The 18,740-nt window shown below is 37.2% G+C and overlaps 1 protein-coding gene across 2 annotated transcripts; it reads right to left on the reverse strand.

Moving 5' to 3' along the window:
- Positions 1–6,034: 6,034 nt before the first annotated feature.
- IZUMO3 (IZUMO family member 3) lies at positions 6,035–8,453 on the reverse strand. 2 transcript variants are annotated; one of them, XM_061199131.1, is made up of 7 exons: positions 8,222–8,453; positions 8,010–8,084; positions 7,772–7,861; positions 7,538–7,555; positions 7,004–7,084; positions 6,489–6,579; positions 6,035–6,170 (listed from the first exon to the last, which is right to left on the reverse strand). In XM_061199131.1, the coding sequence occupies exons 1-7, from the start codon at positions 8,451–8,453 to the stop codon at positions 6,035–6,037; spliced, it is 723 nt and encodes a 240-aa protein (XP_061055114.1). The 2 variants fall into 2 exon arrangements, with proteins under 2 accessions (XP_061055114.1, XP_061055115.1); XM_061199132.1 differs by lacking the exon at positions 7,538–7,555.
- Positions 8,454–18,740: the final 10,287 nt, after the last annotated feature.

Below are 18,740 nucleotides of genomic sequence, written 5' to 3' on the forward strand. Positions count from 1 at the left end.
AAAGCAGCTAAAACATGGTGTAAAAATTCGAACAAAACCTTGAAAATAACGAAACCTGCCAAGTACAAGAGGGGTACTTTAAGAAGGAAACCATTAGCACTCTGATAAGTCTTAGAACTGACAAGTAACTTGAGGAATAAAGAGAACTCTTTGAATATAACAACTAAGAGATCAGTGACAACCTTAGAGCAATTTCCAATTGGTGGTGAGGAGCAGAATGCAGATTGTGGTGAAATGAGGGGAGAACAGGAATGAAGAAATAGTCATGAGATATAGAGTGCTTTTTTAAGAAGTTTGGCAGGGAGGTCTGGGGTGGTAGTTCGAAATGGATAAAGGATGAAGAAAAGAGGCTTTAATTTATAGTAATGGACACTAAGAGTAAAGACCTAGTATTGAGGAAGAGAAAGGAGACAAATGATGGGAGATAAATAATGAAGGAATGTTCTAGAAGAGGCTGCAGGTCAGGAAGTATAAATCATAAAGCATTTGCCTCAGGTGGAAGAAGGTACAACCTCCGTTTGAGTCAGGATGTAAGGGAATGAAGTTAGAGAGACTATTAATAATTGGAAATTAAGAAGCTTCCAGTGTTAAACCAGCTGTTGTTTTATCCTGTTAGTTAGCTTTTATTTTTTATGTTCTAATAATTTATGTTTTGAGTACCTTAATTAGATTGACTAGCACCTTCTAATGTTACCTCTAGATAAAATAAATTATTAAATTTTCATTCAGTAAAAGCTAAGTGGAACCTCACCTGTGACCTCTCTTTCCTGAAAAACAAAACAAAACAAAAAAACCTTAGAAAATACTGATTCTTAATAAAGTAACCCCAAGAATGATGGGAGGTCAGAAATTGCACCAACTATGCCAGGTTCACAGACTCAGAGAAATATGTTCCCCTAATGATTGATTTGTATATCCTAGGGAAATGCTAGAAATAAACTCATGCAGGGTTGACATCGGGACATTGGAGTATATGTTAGTTCTTAAAATATACTTGTTCCAGTAATAAAATGATTTGTATTGTTTCACTAAGCTATAAATGAGGTTTGGGTTGAGGATTTGCTTGTTGGAAAGGTGTTTTTACATATCTTTTTTTTTTTTAATATTAACTGTTAGCTCAAGCTTAAATTAGGATTGTAAGCAATTAATTTTGTATTTGACATTTGAAAATATAAGTACCACATGACCTTTCCTAGTAGATGAACATAGAGTTTCATTAGGTAATCTTCATGTTATTGTACTGTAAACACATAGAAACACAAAACAACCAGCCCCTCCTCATGTTGGTGATTCTAGAAATGATAACGATCAGACTCTGGGTTTATATTATAAAGCAGTTGCAGTAAATTGTGCAGATGGAAGGGTCACAACTTTGAAACACATAGTCAAAGCTGATGGGAATTCAGCCCAAAGGCAGCATCTCAAATAAAGGTTTTCCAAGCAGTAAGACTATACAAAACAGGTTGGATTTTTAGGTATCTTAATATTGTAAGTATCTTAATATTATAGATATCTTAATAACATATAATACTGCTGGCTGCTCCTCTCAGCCCACTTAGAGTTATATTTTAATTTTACTATCATGTGGGGATCTTTAGTATCCTATCCTTGGTCTTCATCACTTCTTCTCTACCTTTTCACCTGGATGATCTTCTTAGTCATATTTTCAGGTTCACTAGTTATTCTGTTCAAGTGTTGTTTTGAAATATGTTTCATTAGCTTTGATCTTCTTGCTATATTCATATATGTAAATTCAAACACTGAATGGATGTCTGTTTTTGACACCCAACAAAATTGATACTTAGTATTTTCAAAACTGAAATTGGGCTCTTTCCATCAAAACCACTTGTTCTCCTGTGTTCCTTGCTTTAGTGAAGGAAACAAGCAAGCACCATGCGCTTAAGGTGGGAAGAAATCATAGTTTCACCATTCAGGTAAAAATCAAAGTCAGCATGTTGTGTCTCATTTCAGGTTTTTCCTTAAGCATGGCATTTGTTTTCAGTAGTGCTCATACCATTTTTAAATTTCTTTAAAGAACATTGGCAACGTGGGTTATTTTTTCTTCCTATGTCAGTATTGGTAATTTGTACTTCTAATAAAAATATCCTTTCAGCCAAGTTTTAAATGTTATAGTTGTTTAAAAGAGTCTCTTAAGATAAAAATAAATTCTATCTATAGTTTTGATCCTTTTATTTCTACCTTTTTAATGTATCTTTAAAAATTTTTGTTCTCTGTGGATGAAGACTTGTATTAGCATCTGGTGTTATCTCTTTATTTTTTGCTTTACATTTCATTAAGATACAGTCTAATTTTCCCTCTTTGTAGATGTTTTGAGTTTACTTTGTTCTTTTCCTAGCTATTTAGAATGCCCTATTCAATATTATTATATTTTTTAATCTTTATGATATATGATGAATAGAAGGTTATAGTCTCAAATGTGTATAATTAGCTACTCTTCACAACACTTGATAGGTAATGTTTTGTGATTGTTATTTTTATGTGTTCAACTGGACTGAGCTAAGGGAAGCCCAGAGAGCTGGCAAAATATTGTTTCTGGGTTTGCCTGTAAGGGTAATTTTGGAAGAGATTAACATTTGAATCAGTAGACTGAGTAAAAAATATCTGCCCTCACCAGAGTGCGTGGGCATCATCCAATCCATTGAGGGCCCCGATAGAACAAAAAGGTGGAGGAAAAGCACATATTCTCTCCCTCTGTCTTTCTCCTTCTCTCTCTCTCTCTCTCTCTCATGGTCAACAGACTGTGACATCTGTTTTCTCCTACCCTCAGCCATGGGATCTCCTGGTTCTTGGGCTTTCCGACTCTAGGACTCATACCAGGTAGATCCCCCTGATTCTCCGGCCTTCAGACTCTTAAGTGAATTATATCGCTGGCTTTCCTGGTTCTCCAACTTGCAGGCTGCATATGATGGCATATTTCAGTCTCCATAATAGTGTGAGCCAATTCCTGTAATAAATCTCCTCTTACATATCTATCTATATCTATCTTATTAGTTCTGTTCCTCTGAAGAACCCAGACTAATACAGATTTTGGAGTTGAGAGTAGTTCTAGAGGAATATAATTTTAAGGACGAGTTTTCAGAATTGGTTTTGGGCTTTTTGAATTGGCTCTCTAGTCCTATTACATTTAAAGTTGCTGATGACTTACTGCCAATAGTAAAGAGAGCACTGACAGTCCTCAGCATGAACTGTTTATAGAGTTATATAAAACATCTCCATTGGATACTCCTAATCAACGACTTATGAGAAGCAAGTTAGGTGATTCTGTGTATGATACTTTCCAACATTTTTCGAAAACTAAGTAATGTGATGATGTTGATTGGTTGCTCCTCTTTTTCTGGACAAAATGCTAAAAGGATGAGCTCTGGGATTCAAATTCTCAGCTCAAACCCCACATATGTGACCTGTGATCTCCTAGGTGTGCTCTGAGGAAGAGCCTTATCTCCTATAGCTCCTATAGTTGAAATTGCTGAAAATAAAACACAGGACCTTATCCTGCTATTGGCTGAATTACAATTCAAGTAGAATCCCAGCCTTGTAAGGTGTCTGTTGCTAAAGTGAGGGCATTGATTAGGGAAGAATAGGATCCTGTAAGTTGGGATGGGGTATGTGGGCAGACTCTGATGAAGCACATATAATAATTTTCACTTCAGATATTCCAGTTGTGAACATTATCTCTTACACATGGGAGAATCAATAAGTAGATATTTATTGCACAGATGTTTATTGCAGCATTATTTATACTGACTAAAAAACCTAATGAAGAGAATACCCAAAATAGAGGAATGTTAGAATAATTATGGTATGATGCTATTGTGTGCAACTGCCAAAAAGAGTGAATAGATGTTGATACCAGTTGGCTTAATTTCCACAGAGTATTTAAGTGTGAAATCAACATGCATTAGTGTGTGTAATTTTTAATAGCAAAAAATTACATGTGTAAATGTATTTGTATGTATGTATGTGTATCTGTTTACTTATAACCATTTAGGTTTGGATAAAATAATGAAAGACATATCCTTGTCAACCTAGGTTTTCTAGAAGAGAGTGATGAGAATGAAATACAAGAGGAGTGGGGAGGGGGCAATAAGCCAATATGACAAGAAATTTAAAAGGCTGCAGTAAAGCAAACAAAGAGACACAAAAACACACAAAATCTAGCAAGTATGTTATCGTATTTATATAATTATCTATAATGAAAAATAAGACAATATAAAAACAGTAATTTATAAAGACCATGAAAGAAGTTAGTACATCTCAAGAATTTTTTGGTAAGGTGAGCCTTAAATCATTGGGAAATGATAGGTGCCAACAACACGATTATTTTTAACATGAAGTTCAAATTTAGCAACTGAGAGATACTAATGTTCAGGTCCTCCTCAAGTATATTCTGATTCATTCAACATTTCATTAATATAGCAGCAACAACAAACAAGTACTCAAAGATCTACAGTGGGTGAAAGATTTGCAAACACTTCTACCCACAACTGAAGCAGGACCTGTTCTCCTACTGCTAAACTGTGGTGTTTTTCTTTTGAAATAAGCTTCCAGAATAAAGGGACACAAAATAGAGTGGAAAGTTCATGTATTTTAGGGTTAGCCAGGCCTCAGTTTTATTCCAGGCTTTGCCACCACTGCCTGTAATCAAGTTGGTGTTGACAATAAACCCACACTTATTATCTTTCCATTAATCTATCTGTCATAACTGCATGTCTATAGCTGTGAGTTCCAATCAGATGGTGTGAGTAAGCACAGGTTAGCCACCAAGGGAGTTTATCATAGCCTAGATTAGTTGCTGTGGGACCTCGAGTTAGATATTTTCCTGTTTCCTCATCCATAACACGGAGGTAAATAACAATATTACTCAAAAGATTATTGCAAGAGTTCAATTAGATAGTAGATGTAAAGCACTAATTAGGGTAGTATACACATTAAAAAGTGTTCAATAAGAACAACTAGACTAAGACAGTAATATCTAATTCAGTCATAGACCATAGATTTAGGGAAAAAATGCCTGGGACAAATCTCAACTCAGGACTAATATTTTGGACTTTGTGTGTGTGCGTGTGTGTGTGTATGTGTGTGTCATATCATGATGAAGATTAAATGTTATGTATTGCCAAAGAATTTTCCACATTGAACCTAATAAATATGGAAACATAGATAAATATGGAAAGGTGGAAATAAAAGCAAACTTAGAAATTTAAAAGTTTTCCTGATTAAAGACATTAATGAGAGTTACCAACCATGCATTCTTTTTTTTAGGGTGATTACAAGGAACTTTATTTTTATTTATAATAAGTTGAACACTGATTTATATCATAGAAAAAGACAGGTTTAGGAAAAAGATAGTGTTCTGTTCTGCAAGTATAAATTTTCCATCTATTTCATCATTATCCTAAATGTAGTCTATACTATTAAGAAATTGATTCCACTTCTCTTATTTTGCCTTTTTTTTTAAAACAGAAGAACCAAAACCATACTTTAAATTTTGTTGGTAATAGTTATACACATTAAGATGTGGAAATACTGTATTTAGTATATACTTCAAAATGTCATTTTATTGATAACTACTTCTGAAAAAATACGTTTGATTTCTTAATAAGTTGACCAATCAATGGAATGATTTTAGAGTAAACTTCTTGAATAAAAATAAAACTAAAACTTTTTTCCAAACTGATAGGATGCTTAGACTGATAGGACGAGAAATAAAGCTGAGTCTTTATTACGTTTTCTGTAGAATCTTAGACAACCATGCATTCTTTACTATCATGCAGCGTATCATCTTTTATGTGCATTGTAGCATACCAGCATTACTTTCTGTACAACTTCCAGTAAATCATTTGCTTCCATTGCCTCAGATTATCAGAAAGGGTCTTTACTAGAGAAACTATAAGTTCACTTTTAGAATACTCTGACTTTATGACTGCAAAAGAGCTTAGCTTAATTCCTGGTTTTCTACTCTGAGTCAACACGTAAGAGAATTATGGAAAACCTTCTGGCTGTGTCTCTGTATTTATTTTCTGCCTCCAAAATCTTTCTCCTTCTCATCCATTATCCCCATTAATTCTTCAAGTTTCTTCTCCAAGTATTTCTTTAATGACCTTCGTATTGCCTTCATTTTCCTCCGATGAGAGATGCAAAAATGGAATCTAGAGTAGAGAAATAAGATAATCCCAACTTCAGTATTAGTAGCCCAACTCTTAAAAAAATTGTAACAATTGTTTTTTCTTCCTTTTTTGAATTCCTCTACAAAAGTTTTTCTCATACTTCATTGTACCTCCTCCATTTCCTATGTTCCAACTTTTATCCCATCAGACTTTATCTGTCTCATTCCTGTTAGTATGAGATCCCAGATTTTGAAATGACTTCTTTCCCCTTATTTCCATTGGAAGGAAGGGGAAGATTGGGCAGTCTCTTTGCCAAAGAAATGCTTGACCCAGTGTTTGTTTGGAGGGAGGAAAACTCACAGTAACAAAGCACCTCCCAATATTACACCTTCTGCTAGTAATATCAGAAATAGTGCAATCTCTTGATTCTCAGCCTTCTTTGGATCATCTTCTGAAAGAAGAAAGGGCAAAAAAGAAAGTGAATTTTGGAGAAGGAAATTAGTAACTTGAGAACTTTATCCATAAGAAGACTCTTTTTAACCTTAAAAATTGCCCTGTTCACCACTTACATCACTGTTCCCTGGTTATTCTGATCTTTATTTATTAATTAGACTCCTAAGCTCTACAAAACTTTTTCTCTTACTGCCCCTAGCCTAATTTCTCCACCTTTAGTACAGCTTTTTCATTTCTAAGCTCTTCAGTTATCTGGTGCCCAGTAATTCATACTGGTACAAATTTTGTCCAGCATCTTAGCTCTTGTTTGTGGCATTAGCATGACCTACAGCTAAGGTGATCAACAAATATTTGTGGATTAAATCAATGAGGAACTCCTTGATCCCTGGCCTTTCAAAATGCCACACTGCAATCTTTGTTACCTGCACAATATTCTCCTTTGAAGCACTGAGTGGTGATGCGAAGACAGGTCCAACAATCCAGGATAGGACCTTCAGTCACGACTGATAGAGAGAAGAAAGATAGTTGGAAGGGGGCCACGGCATGGAGTTTCCTTAGCTCAGACACCAAGTATGGATTAGATCTCAGGCATTTCCATTGGTTACATTGCTGTGACTTTCTTCTTCCCCTAGCAATCAATTTTATTGATGGGTCAAAACCCTAAGTAATTTAAGTCAGATCTCTGGGAAGAAGTAGGAAAATGATGGCTCAGCTTATATTGGTGCTTTGGGTTATAAACTATACTATAGGCCTCTTAGCACCTCTAAAATCTCTGGGGTGTCTGAGATTTTATAAACTAGATTTTGTTGTCAGTGATCGTTGACATTCCCCCTTGTAGCCAATAGCTCTAGGAATTGCGTTCTCAATGTGACAAGTAGAAGAGAGAGGGTCATATAGAGCACAGGAGATGGGAAGATATGGCTGAAACCTCAAGGCATCACATATACTGTACTTACCACAATCTTCAGAACAAGCTAAAAGAGAATCAGAAAGATCTAATGAGCTTAGAATCAACTTAGTGTTTGCCATATGTATACCCAAGTCATCTTTATTTGGTTACCCATTAAGTTCCAGCCACCCCTCTACCCATTCTAAATTATTCTAATGTGAAATCACATTCCTCCTCTCTCCCCTCATTTCCTATTCCTTTCACATAATTTCAGTGTTGTTAGATAGACATCTTATATTACCAACTTCAGAGAAGTTCTTTAATAGTTCTTTCAGTTTGGATTCCAGGTTTTGGCGGACATCGAGAAGCTTGACTTGAAGGATAAGGACACCTAAAGAGGGGTGGAAGGGACATCAGAAAATAGGGGTGGCCTTTCCCTTCATAATTTAATCCTAATTGTTTTGCCTTGTTTTCCCCAGTGAATTTTTCTCATACTTGCTTCGGCAATACAATCTCTTAACATTATAACAGTACCTCACCTTTCCATGTTTCATTGCTCAGTTTATAAAGTTCATTCTTCAGCCATGTTCTCAAATTGACAACCTTTTGAACAGCTAGAGAGGAGGGGTAAAGGAACATGTGGGAGAACAATTACATTTATGGAGGAAATTATGTGGGCCCAGGTGCTCTCTTCCCTACCTCCCTTCTCCCTTTAACCCCCAAAACTCTCAGGGACTCGAGCTTCCCTCACCCAACACACGAAGCATCTTGTCCCTGTGGGAGACCTTGAAGCTTAAACGGATCATCTCCTTAATCTGCCGTTCAAGCAGATGAGTTCGGCCAGGGACTTCTGAGGGTACCAGCTTTACCAGCAAGGACTTAATATCCTCGATGAATTTGGGGTCACATTCCAAACAGCCTTTGACCCCGTGGAAGGCTGCCAGGGACAGGGGCAGGAGCAGGAGCAGCCGCAGGTCTCCCATTTCCTTGCCCTGACCACCCTTGCCTCAAGATCAGGTTGTCCTGGCAACTAGTTCACCAAGTTCCCTTTCCTTCAAAACTCCAGGAATGAGAGCCTTGTCCTGGATAGTCGATGACTCCACCTTCCCCTCTCTTTCCATCCCACTTCTAGGCAACCTCATTTCTCTAAGGATCTTCAGTTTTCTGACTTTTATCCTTCATTCCAGAGAGAGGGAACTGCCAGCTGGGGAGCAGATACCTGAGTTCTGAGTGTGGAACACACACAGAGAGAGAGAGAAGTCTTGTGCTCACACTAGCAGAGTTCCGTGCACAGAGATATCTCAGAAAAAGTCTTCAACTCTTTGTCTTACTTGTGTTCTTAGTGAATTCCCACACTCCTGCTGGTCATTGAAGTAGTATCTCAATAGCAGTGGATGTTGGAAGAGATCTCTTAGGACTTTAGATTGCTTAGCCCAAGCTCTGCTTTTATAGAAGAGGTAAGAAAAACTTGGAATATTGAGCTTCTTGGGGTCCCAGTCCCTGATGGTAGCAGTATTGTTGAAAATTAGCAATGGGTGTCTGCATATAATTGATATCATTGATAATAATGATTTTGATACAATTGATAATTTCTCAGTAATTTAGGCTACCTTTGTTTGTAGGAATATTTCTCCAGCTATGCTCTATAACCTTTTTATATATCATTCTTCTTTTAGGGAATCTGGAGCCAGGAGACTAGAAACAACAGTTGAGGAATACATAGTGATGAGTGAAACTCCACTAATGTTCAGGGTCCTTTAACAGGCACCTTGAAAGTGCTGATGACACACTTTGTGTAACATATAAGAAAATAACTACAGTTATCATGGGCTGTGTTCTCAGGACACCTCCATGGAATGTGGACAAATAAACATGTTTTTCCTTCAGTTTAAGGCTCTTTGAATAAGAATTTTCTTTGTTATATGAAGAAATTAAGGCTGCTTTGCAGACTTTCCAGAGTACTAATTACCTCTTTTATAATATATTGCATGTATGGCTGTGACCCCCTGGAAACTAGGAAACCCTGGGATCTTCAAAGGTTGGTGGTAGATTTTAGACGTAAGGTATGGGAGAGTCCTGGAGTAGAAGGTTGTGAGGGAAGTTAAAAGAACTACCACTAATTATATGCCTTCCATGTGCCTGATTTTGTCTTAAAAACACTGTAGATGGAATGTCCCAAGTCCTCATGGATGGCACAGCAATACTTGGAGAGATTATTTCCATTTTATAGATAAGAAACTGAGGCTTAAAATAATTCAGTGGTTAGGGATCTGGATTCAAACTCATGTCTGTTTAACTCCAAACTCTATATACTTTATCTGCTGCCTCTCAATATTTTCTGGGATAAAACAGAAAACAATCTCTTGGAATTTGATAAATTGGAAGATGGTGGGGGGGAGGGAGTATAATTCAAATCCTTTGATGTTCCAGAACTGGCACTTCTCCACTCTGACTTTATGTTCCCTTGGCTAGATGATCTCATCTTTAGATGACCCCCAAAGGATTTTCACAGGCTGAGGTCTGAAGGTATGTGTGGTAATGGTATTAAAGTAACTCTGGAAACCAAAGTTGGAGACTAAGAGGGTTAAGAAACTTGGCAGGCAGGTGGCCAAGTATGAGGAAGGACTATTCTTCAAGAGAAAACACATGTTATAGATGAGATATTTTCCAGTTAACAATACGTGCCTTTTGGATTAGACAGCTTAAAGGGAGCACTTTATCATACTACGGAATAATTCTACCTCATTCCATGGCACATTTTCTTGACCTTCTAGTGACCCATCTACCATTTTTGTTCTTGCTTTACCCTCCCAGCTTAATTTGCAATCCAAGATTTTTAGGATGAGAGAAAAAATAATTTGACTTTTGTATAGTCTTGGGAAGACTGGAAATAACAAACCATTTCCTAAACAGACGGGTAGAGCTTGTAATTGAAAGGTGCATATAAAAGGGGAAACAGTGGAGGAACTATCATTTTCATGGAGTAAACAGTAGACAGAAAACAACAGTGTGTGCTAAGGTAAAGAAAGAGATACACACAGAGGTCTGGGGAAGACAGAACAGCACTAAGTCTAGAGGAATTTTTTATAGAGAGGCCGGGTCCAGGAGACTAGAAACAATTAATGAATATATGGTTATGAGTGAGACCCAGTAATGTTCAGGAGCCTTTAGGGGAAGCATCCTGAAATTACTGATGATGGTGTATATAACATGTAAGAAAATAACCACAGTTAACATGGGCTAGTTCTTTGGATTTCATATATGAAAAGTATTTTAGCTTTGGAAAAGAAGAGCTGTCTGGAAATTGATTAATAATATAATGATCACATTACCTAATTAAAATAATAGTACTTGTTTCAGGGAGGCAAAAGGCTAACACCCAAATCCTAGAATGATTATGCTAGTGTTTGGTTTGGATCAGCATCAAGGGGATATGATTTATGGTCAGTGTGAATCTGTAGAATAGCTACCTGAGCTCTGTATTTGCCTCAAGTAGTAAAAAAGATACGTAACAGCACATGCTTTCGTAATATTGTACCAAATATATATTTGCTTGTTTGTTGTTCTTACAGAGATAAGGTATTCATGGGCAGCGTTGTGTATTTTTGTTTTTTTGTGTGTCGTACAGCACTATCAATTAGAGTCCCTCTTTTAAGGGCTAGAACCAGATGTGTTGTAACATTTGGCCTTTGTTACAAGTCATATAATGCACTGAGGTTTAAAATCTGAAGAACAAGTTTCATAAAGAAGAGCAAGAAGCTTCTTACAGTAATTTGCCCACGTTCCATGGTGGATCCCAGATCCATATAAAAAATAAAAATAATGAATCTCTGTGCCTCAAGCTTCTTACGTCATCTTTTCTCCTGGGTTATCTGTCTCAGCTGAGCCCTGCTGCATTGCTTTTCTTATCACTTCACTTGATTATCTACAAGTTTGTCAAATGATCCGGATATTTCTTATAGTCAGGTGATATTAACTTCTTTCCTGATTGTAAACTGAGACTAGGAAGCCATTATTTGATATTTGGCTATGTTATAAATTATCTTTCTAGGCAGTATAATAATCATAGGTTTAAATATTTAAACAATTACTATGTGCCAGATATTTCACATGTAAAATAATTTCAATATTTTCTGTATTCCTGTTCATTTACATTCCATTGTCATTAAGCCAATCTCTCCATATTCTACTCATCCTTTAGGAAAAGTCATAAGGTTTGAGCCTGGAAGACTTTGAAGAAATCTCTACCTGATAGGAAATCAAACTAAAAGAAAGTTGATCCAATCAGTAGGGACTGTGGGAAGAATGAGGGGGAGAGAAGTAAAGGAAGCAGAAGATGTGTGTCACAACTTCTTCTCTCTGGGCAGGTCCCAGGAGGGAAGATATATTAGGTTAAAGGAAATAATGAGGGGAGAGAAGCTTTTGCCTTGCATCCTTTAGCAGCTCTGAAAACGGCACCATTACCCACACGCAGATAATAGTACCTAAGGAAAAGCCTGTAGGACTGGCTAACAGAAGACACTCCTGAGACAGTGCCAGTTCCCACATGGCATGGAAAAACGAATATGTTCCCACTGGCTGCTAGGCAAGGATGTGCAGGTGAACTCAGGATCTGACTGGGGAACTTGCCAGTGTGTATCATTAAAGCTTTAGGTAAAGGGTCCTTTGTCTGAGATCTGGATAGCAAACCACCAGGCAAAGAAAGGAAAAGGAGTCTGCAGCAATCCCCAGGGCCTCGATGGGACCAAATTGTTAGGAAAGGCCACTAGACCCCAAGGAAAGAGAGAACAGATTCAAAGTGTTCCACTTGCAGAGTTTCTCAGCAAACACTGCAAGAATAGTGAGAGGTAGGGTGGTACCAACTTTACCTTAAAGATACCAACACATTGTCAAAGAATGAAGCAGATATCCTCAAAGTTAAAAAAAAAAAAATGCTGTCATGCCAAGGAACACACATCAGTGAAGAAATTCACTGCAGAGTTCACTGAGGAGGAAAACGCAGGGGTTTTAAATACTAGAAAGAGAGTTCATTTTAACATACTTGGTAAGATGGATTGAGTCCATAGTTAGTTAAAACAAGCTTGATTTTTCAGTGATTAGGAAGATATTTTAATTAGGCCCAAGAGAGGTCTAGCATCCCAGAGTTGCTCAGTGTTCATGGTTTCTTATCAGTTTCAGGAGGTTGAGCTAGCTAGGGTGGAAAATATAGCAGTTTTATATCTCCTACGTAGGTGCTGTTATAAGTGGAAAACCTTCCTCAACATGCTATGTACCCATGGGCCCCCTTCAACCGTGGGGGTGGTTCATGAATTAACATAGGACCCCCACCTCCCCATTCTTAGGTCCCATTTTACATAGAAGCAGGGAAAGGGGGAAATATGAAAAAATGATTCCTCCAAAGGAAATTTAGTTACCTTAAGAAAATGTTCAAATTTTGGGGTGGGATCAAATTTATCATATTGTTCTAATATTTCTTTTTTTTTTCCCCTCCCCAGTGAGGTAAGAAGTAAGGTTTCCAGAGAAAGTTCAGACCAACTATAGACTATGAAGAGGCTGTGTATCCTTTGTATATCAGAGAGTAGTGTAAATAAATGGGTGAGCTTGCAACATAAACACCACAGTATTTAGTACTCAACACAAGTGTGCATTACTCTCTCCTTTACATAAAATATAAGCCTGATGTTCAGAGACGCTAAGGGGAGTGTTGAAGGTCACACACCTAGTAAGGGAAAAATTGGGGGTTGTAACAAACATTTGTCTGCCTTCAAAGTCCATGTGTTTCCAAAATACCAAAATGTCCCTTGAACAGAGTTAATTCAAGGTAAAAATCATCACCGTCTCTAATTAGCAAGAAGAGAGACCCTCAGGAAATTACTTTTGTGAGAAAAGAAAAATTATTATTTCTTATTTTAAACAATAAATGGAGTCTATAATCCCAACCATCTTTTAATATTTCTTCTCACATCCAATTCTTTTTCTTCCTTTTAAATTACTTGTATAGAGAATATGAAGAATATTTATGTTCAACTGTAGCTTGTCTGCTTGTCAATTGCAGTACTCAATTTTCTTTAATATTGTATATAAAAGACATAGGTTTTAATCTAGTTTACCTTAAGTAAATACTAGGCAAATGTAGTACTACTCCTTTTCTCCCTTCAAATGAAATTAAAATACAATAATATAAACAGCTATAAGAACACAATATCCAATAACAAGAAATGACATCGTTGAACGCATAATCTGTGTCAAATAGTGTACATTCTTTACACGCATGATTGTATAAAATCCTCATGCTAAGAGATTAGTACTATCAGCCCCACTTAGAGATGGGAGAACTGAGAGGGAGTAAAGTACTTTGCACCAGAGCACAGAGCTCTGAGATGGTATAACTTGCATTCTTTTCTTTTATCTGTTTCACTTAAGTTTATTCACCTATTATTGCATGTGTGACAGTAAAGAACCACTTTTCCTTTCTACAAAAGAACAGTTACATAGAAAGCCATGTATACCTAAGGTCCTGATTCTATAGGCTAAGGATATACAGTAGTTCATATTCTTCTTGGTTCTGTTTCCAAACTATAGTCTGAAATTGTCCACTTCTTTCCTTCTCAGATTCCACCACCACAGTGCAAACCACTGTCACCTCTTACCTGGAGAGTATTACAATATCCTCTCCTAACTGGCCTCCCAGTCTCACTTCTTGCCCCACATGTCCATTCTTCCCACAGCAACAAGAGTGGGCTTATAAAAATGTAAATCAGGTCATTCCCATCTTCTGTTTCTGTAACTTTCTACTGCACTGAGAATAAACAAGCTGGCCTGAAAGGTCTTCTATGATATGATGTGGCACATGTCCAGATTACTGTGTCCATCTTGGGCCACTCTCCCTCACACCTCTTAGGCTCCAGGCTGGCCTCCTCTCACGGCTGAGCTATTCCATGAGCCTGGAGCTCTGTTATCTCACATCTCCATGGCTGGCTTCTGCTCATCCTTTAGACTGCAGCTAAGTGTCACCTCCTCAGAACGTCCTCTGTGACTACCCTTTCTACAAATACCTCTGCCTTCCCTCATTCCAATTCTGCTGTTTTCTTTTTTGAAGTATAGTTGATGTACAATATTATATAAATTACAGGTCTGCAATATAGTGATTCATAATTTTGAAAGGTTATACTCCATTTATAGTTATTATAAAATATTGTCTATACACCCTGTGTTGTATAGTATATCCTTGTAGCTCATTTTATACAAAATAGTTTGTACCTCTTAATCCCCTACCCCTATATTGCCCCTCCCCCATTCCCTCTCCCCACTGGTAATGACCAGCTTATTCTCTATGAGTTTGCTTCTTTTTTGTGTTATTCAGTAGTTTGTTGTGTCTTTTAGATTCCACGTGTAAGTGATATCATACAGTATTTGTCTTTGTCTAAATTATTTCACTTAGCATAACATCCTCGAAGTCCATGTTGTCACGAATGGCAAAATTTCATTTTTTATGGCTCAGTAATATTCCACTGTATATATATGTCACATCTTCTTTATCCATTCATCTGTTGATGGGCAGGTTGCTTCCATATCTTGGCTATTGTAAATAATGCTACTATGAACATTGGTGTGTGTGTATCTTTTCGAATTAGTGTTTTTGATTTTTTCAGATATATACCCAGGAGTAGAATTGCAGGGTCATATGGTAGTTCTATTTTTAGTTTTATTGAGAAACCTCCATACTGTTTTTCACAGTGGCTTCACCAATTTACATTCCCACCAACAGAGTACAAGGGTTCCCTTTCCTACACATCCTCTCCAATATTTGTTATTTGTGGTCTTTTTGATGATAGCCATTCTGACAGGTGTGAGGTGATATCTCATTGTGGTTTTGATTTTCATTTCCCTGATGATTAGCAGTGTTGAGCATCTTTTCATATGCCTGTTGGCCATCTGCATGTCCTCTTTAGGAAAATGTCCTTTCAGGTCTTCTGCCTATATTTCAATCAGGTTGTTTGTTTCTTTGATGTTGAGTTGTATGACCTGTTTATATATATATTGGATATTAACCCATTATAGATCATATCACTTGCAAATATTTTCTCCCATTCAATAGGTTTTTTCATTTTGTCAGTGGTTTCCATTGCTGTGCAAAAGCTTTTAAGTTTAATTAGGTCCTATTTGTTTATTTTTGCTTTTATTTCCTTTGCTTGAGGAGACAGATACAAAAAAATATTGCTACGATTTATGTCAAAAAGTGTTCTGCCTATGTTTTCGTCTAGGAGTTTTATGGTTTGTGGTCTTACATTTAGGTCTTTAATCTATTTTGAGTTTATTTTTGTGTATGGTGTGAGAAAATGTTCTAATTTTATTCTTTGACATGCAGCTGTCCAATTTTCTCAGTACCACTTATTGAAGGGACTATCTTTTCTCCATTGTATTGTCTTGCCTCCATTATTGTAGATTAATTGAAGATAACTGTGTGCATTGTTCCATGTACACTTGAAAATATTGTGTATTCTGCGGCTTTCAGGCAGAATGCTCTCTATATATGAATTAAGTCCCTCTCGTCTAATGTGTCATTTAAGGCCAGTGTTTCCATATTGATTTTATGTCTGGATGATCTGTCCATTGATGTAAGTGGGGTGTTAAAGTCCCCCAGTATTATTGTGTTACTGCCAATTTCTGGCTCCTTTTATGTCTGTCAATATTTACATTATATACGGTAAGTCCCCTACATATGAACCTTCAAGTTGTGAACTTTCAAAGATGTGAATGTGCGTTCCATCAACGTCAGGAGTGAGTGAAATTGCAGCTTGCCCTTCATCTCCTAGTGCTGAAGATCCTTCAGCTCTACCATCTCCCACCTCCTCTCCCTCCTCCAGTCAGTAACCCTTCTTGCCTGTTCACTTGATGACAGCCCTTGTATGCCACCTGTTTTGCTGTACTACTGTACTACTCTACTTTTCAAGGTACTGTACTATAAGATTAAAAATTGTTTTCTTCTTGTGTGTGTTTTTTTAATGTATTATTTGTGTGAAGAGTATTATAAACCTATTACAGTACAGTGCTATATAGCCAATTGTCTTAGTTGGGTACCTAGGCTAACTTTGTTGGACTTATGAACATATTGGACTTATGAACACGCTCTTGGAATGGAACTCATTCGTATGTAGGGACTTACTGTATTTAGTTGCTCTTGTGTTGGGTGCATATATATTAACAATTGTTGTATCTTCTTCTTGGATTGATCCCTTGATCATTATGTATTGTTTTTCTTTGACTCTTTTAAGTCTTTATTTTAATATTTATTTTATTTGATGTAAATATTGCTACTCCAACTTTCTTTTGACTTCCATTTGCATGGAATACGTTTTTCCATCCCCTCACTTTCAGTCTGTTTATGTCTTTAGATCTGAAGTGAGTCTCTTGTAGGCAGTGTATATATGGGTCTTGTTCTTGTATCCATTTAGCCACTCTTTTCCCTCTCTTCTCTTGTTCTCTTCCCTTGTGATTTGATGACTATCCTTAGTGTTATGTTTTTCTTTTTTTGTGAGTATATCTATTATAGATTTTGGTTTGTGGTTACCATGAGGTTTTTATATAGCAATCTCACTATATATGTGATTGTTTTAAGTTGCTGATCTCTTAATTTCAAATGCATTTTAAAAACCCTCCATTTGTACTATCCTCCTCTCATGATTGCTATTTTTTCTATCATATTTTATGCCTAATTGTTTTGTGTATCCCTTAACTGCTTATTGTGGATATAGATGATTTTACTACTTTTGTCTTTAAACTTTCTTAGTTTTGTGTGTAGATGATTTCCTACCTTAACTGTATGTTTGCTTTTACCTATGAGCGTATTCATTTCATAATTTTCTTGTTTCTTGTTGTGACCTTTTCTTTTTCATCTCGAGAAGTTCCTTTAACATTTGTTGTAAAGCTGATTTGGTAGTGATGAACTGTTTTAGCTTTTACTTTTCTGTAAAGCTTTTCATCTGTCCATCAGAATGAATGAGAACCTTGCTGAGTAGGGTATTCTTGGTTGTAGGTTTTTCCCTTTCATCATTTTAAATACATAGTGCCAGTCCCTTCTGGCCTGCAGGATTTCTGCTGAAAAATCAGCTGATAGCCTTATGGGAGTTCCCTTGTATTTGTTGCTTTTCCATTGCTGCTTTGAATAGTTTATCTTTAATTTTCCATTTTAATTACAATGTGTCTTGGTGTGTTCCTCTTTGGGTTAATCCTGTATGGGACTCTGTGCTTCCTGGACTTGGGGTGACTGTTTCCTTTCCCAGGCTAGGGATGTTTTTAGCTTTTATGTCTTCAAATATGTTCTCAGGCCCTTTCTCTCTCTCGTCGGGCTTCTGGGACCCCTATAAAGTGAGTATTAGTGTGCTTCATGTTGTCCCAGAGGTCTCTTAAACTGTCTTCATTTCTTTTCATTTTTTTTTTACTCTGTTCAGCTTCAGTGATTTCCACTACTCTGCCTTTTACCTCATTTATCATTTGTCCATATCATTTACCCTGCTCTTTATTCCTTATAGTGTATTTTTCCTTTCATTTAGTGTATTCTTCATCTCTGCTTGGTTGTTCTTTATATTTTCTGATTCTTTATTAAAAACTTCTAACTTCTTGCTCTGTGCATATATTCTTCTCCCAAGTTCTTTGATTATCTTAACAATCATTACCCTGAACTTTTTCTCAGATAGATTGTCTATCTGCACTTCACTTAGTTGTTCTTTGGGGTTTTATCTTGTTCCTTCATCTGGAACATGTTTCTCTGCTGCCTCATTTTGTCTAAGTTGTTTTGTATTTTTCTGTATCTGGTAGGTTAGTTGCATTTCCCAACCTTGGAAAGATGGTTTTCTCTAGGAGTCATCCTATGCATCCCTGAAGTGGACTCCCCTCTGGTCACCAGAGCTATATGCTCTAGGGGTTCTACTAATAAGGGATGTATGGGTCTTTCCGTTGTAGCGAATTGGCTATGTGGACAGCCTGGTAGGCTTGATTGGCTCCTAGTCTGGTTGGTTGCCAGACCCTGCCATGTGTGGAGGCTGTTGGCTGCTGTTTGGTAGGGCCTGGTTATGAGGCGGCTGGAGCGGAACCGCATGGAGCCTTGGGGTTAGTGCTGGCTCACTGGTGGGCAGAGTCACTAGTGGATGAAGCCAGGTCTTGGGATTAATGCCAGACTACTGGCAGGCAGAGCTGGGTCCTGCAGCCTGGCTGCCAGGCCCAGGAATCCCAAAGCTGGTGTCAGATGATCGCTAGTGTGGAGGGGGCGT

The sequence above is a fragment of the Eubalaena glacialis genome, chromosome 9, assembly GCF_028564815.1.
Source record: "Eubalaena glacialis isolate mEubGla1 chromosome 9, mEubGla1.1.hap2.+ XY, whole genome shotgun sequence".
In the NCBI taxonomy this organism is placed as follows: domain Eukaryota; kingdom Metazoa; phylum Chordata; class Mammalia; order Artiodactyla; family Balaenidae; genus Eubalaena; species Eubalaena glacialis.

Excerpts from the sequence above, each read along its gene's own strand:
- IZUMO3 (XM_061199131.1), bottom strand. The coding sequence starts at position 8,453 with ATGGGAGACCTGCGGCTGCTCCTGCTCCTGCCCCTGTCCCTGGCAGCC. Across the intron at positions 8,085-8,221 it reads CAAGATGCTTCGTGTGTTGG|CTGTTCAAAAGGTTGTCAAT; the intron begins GTGAGGGAAGCT and ends CCTCCTCTCTAG. Across the intron at positions 6,171-6,488 it reads TTGGGAGGTGCTTTGTTACT|ATTCCATTTTTGCATCTCTC; the intron begins GTGAGTTTTCCT and ends TCTCTACTCTAG.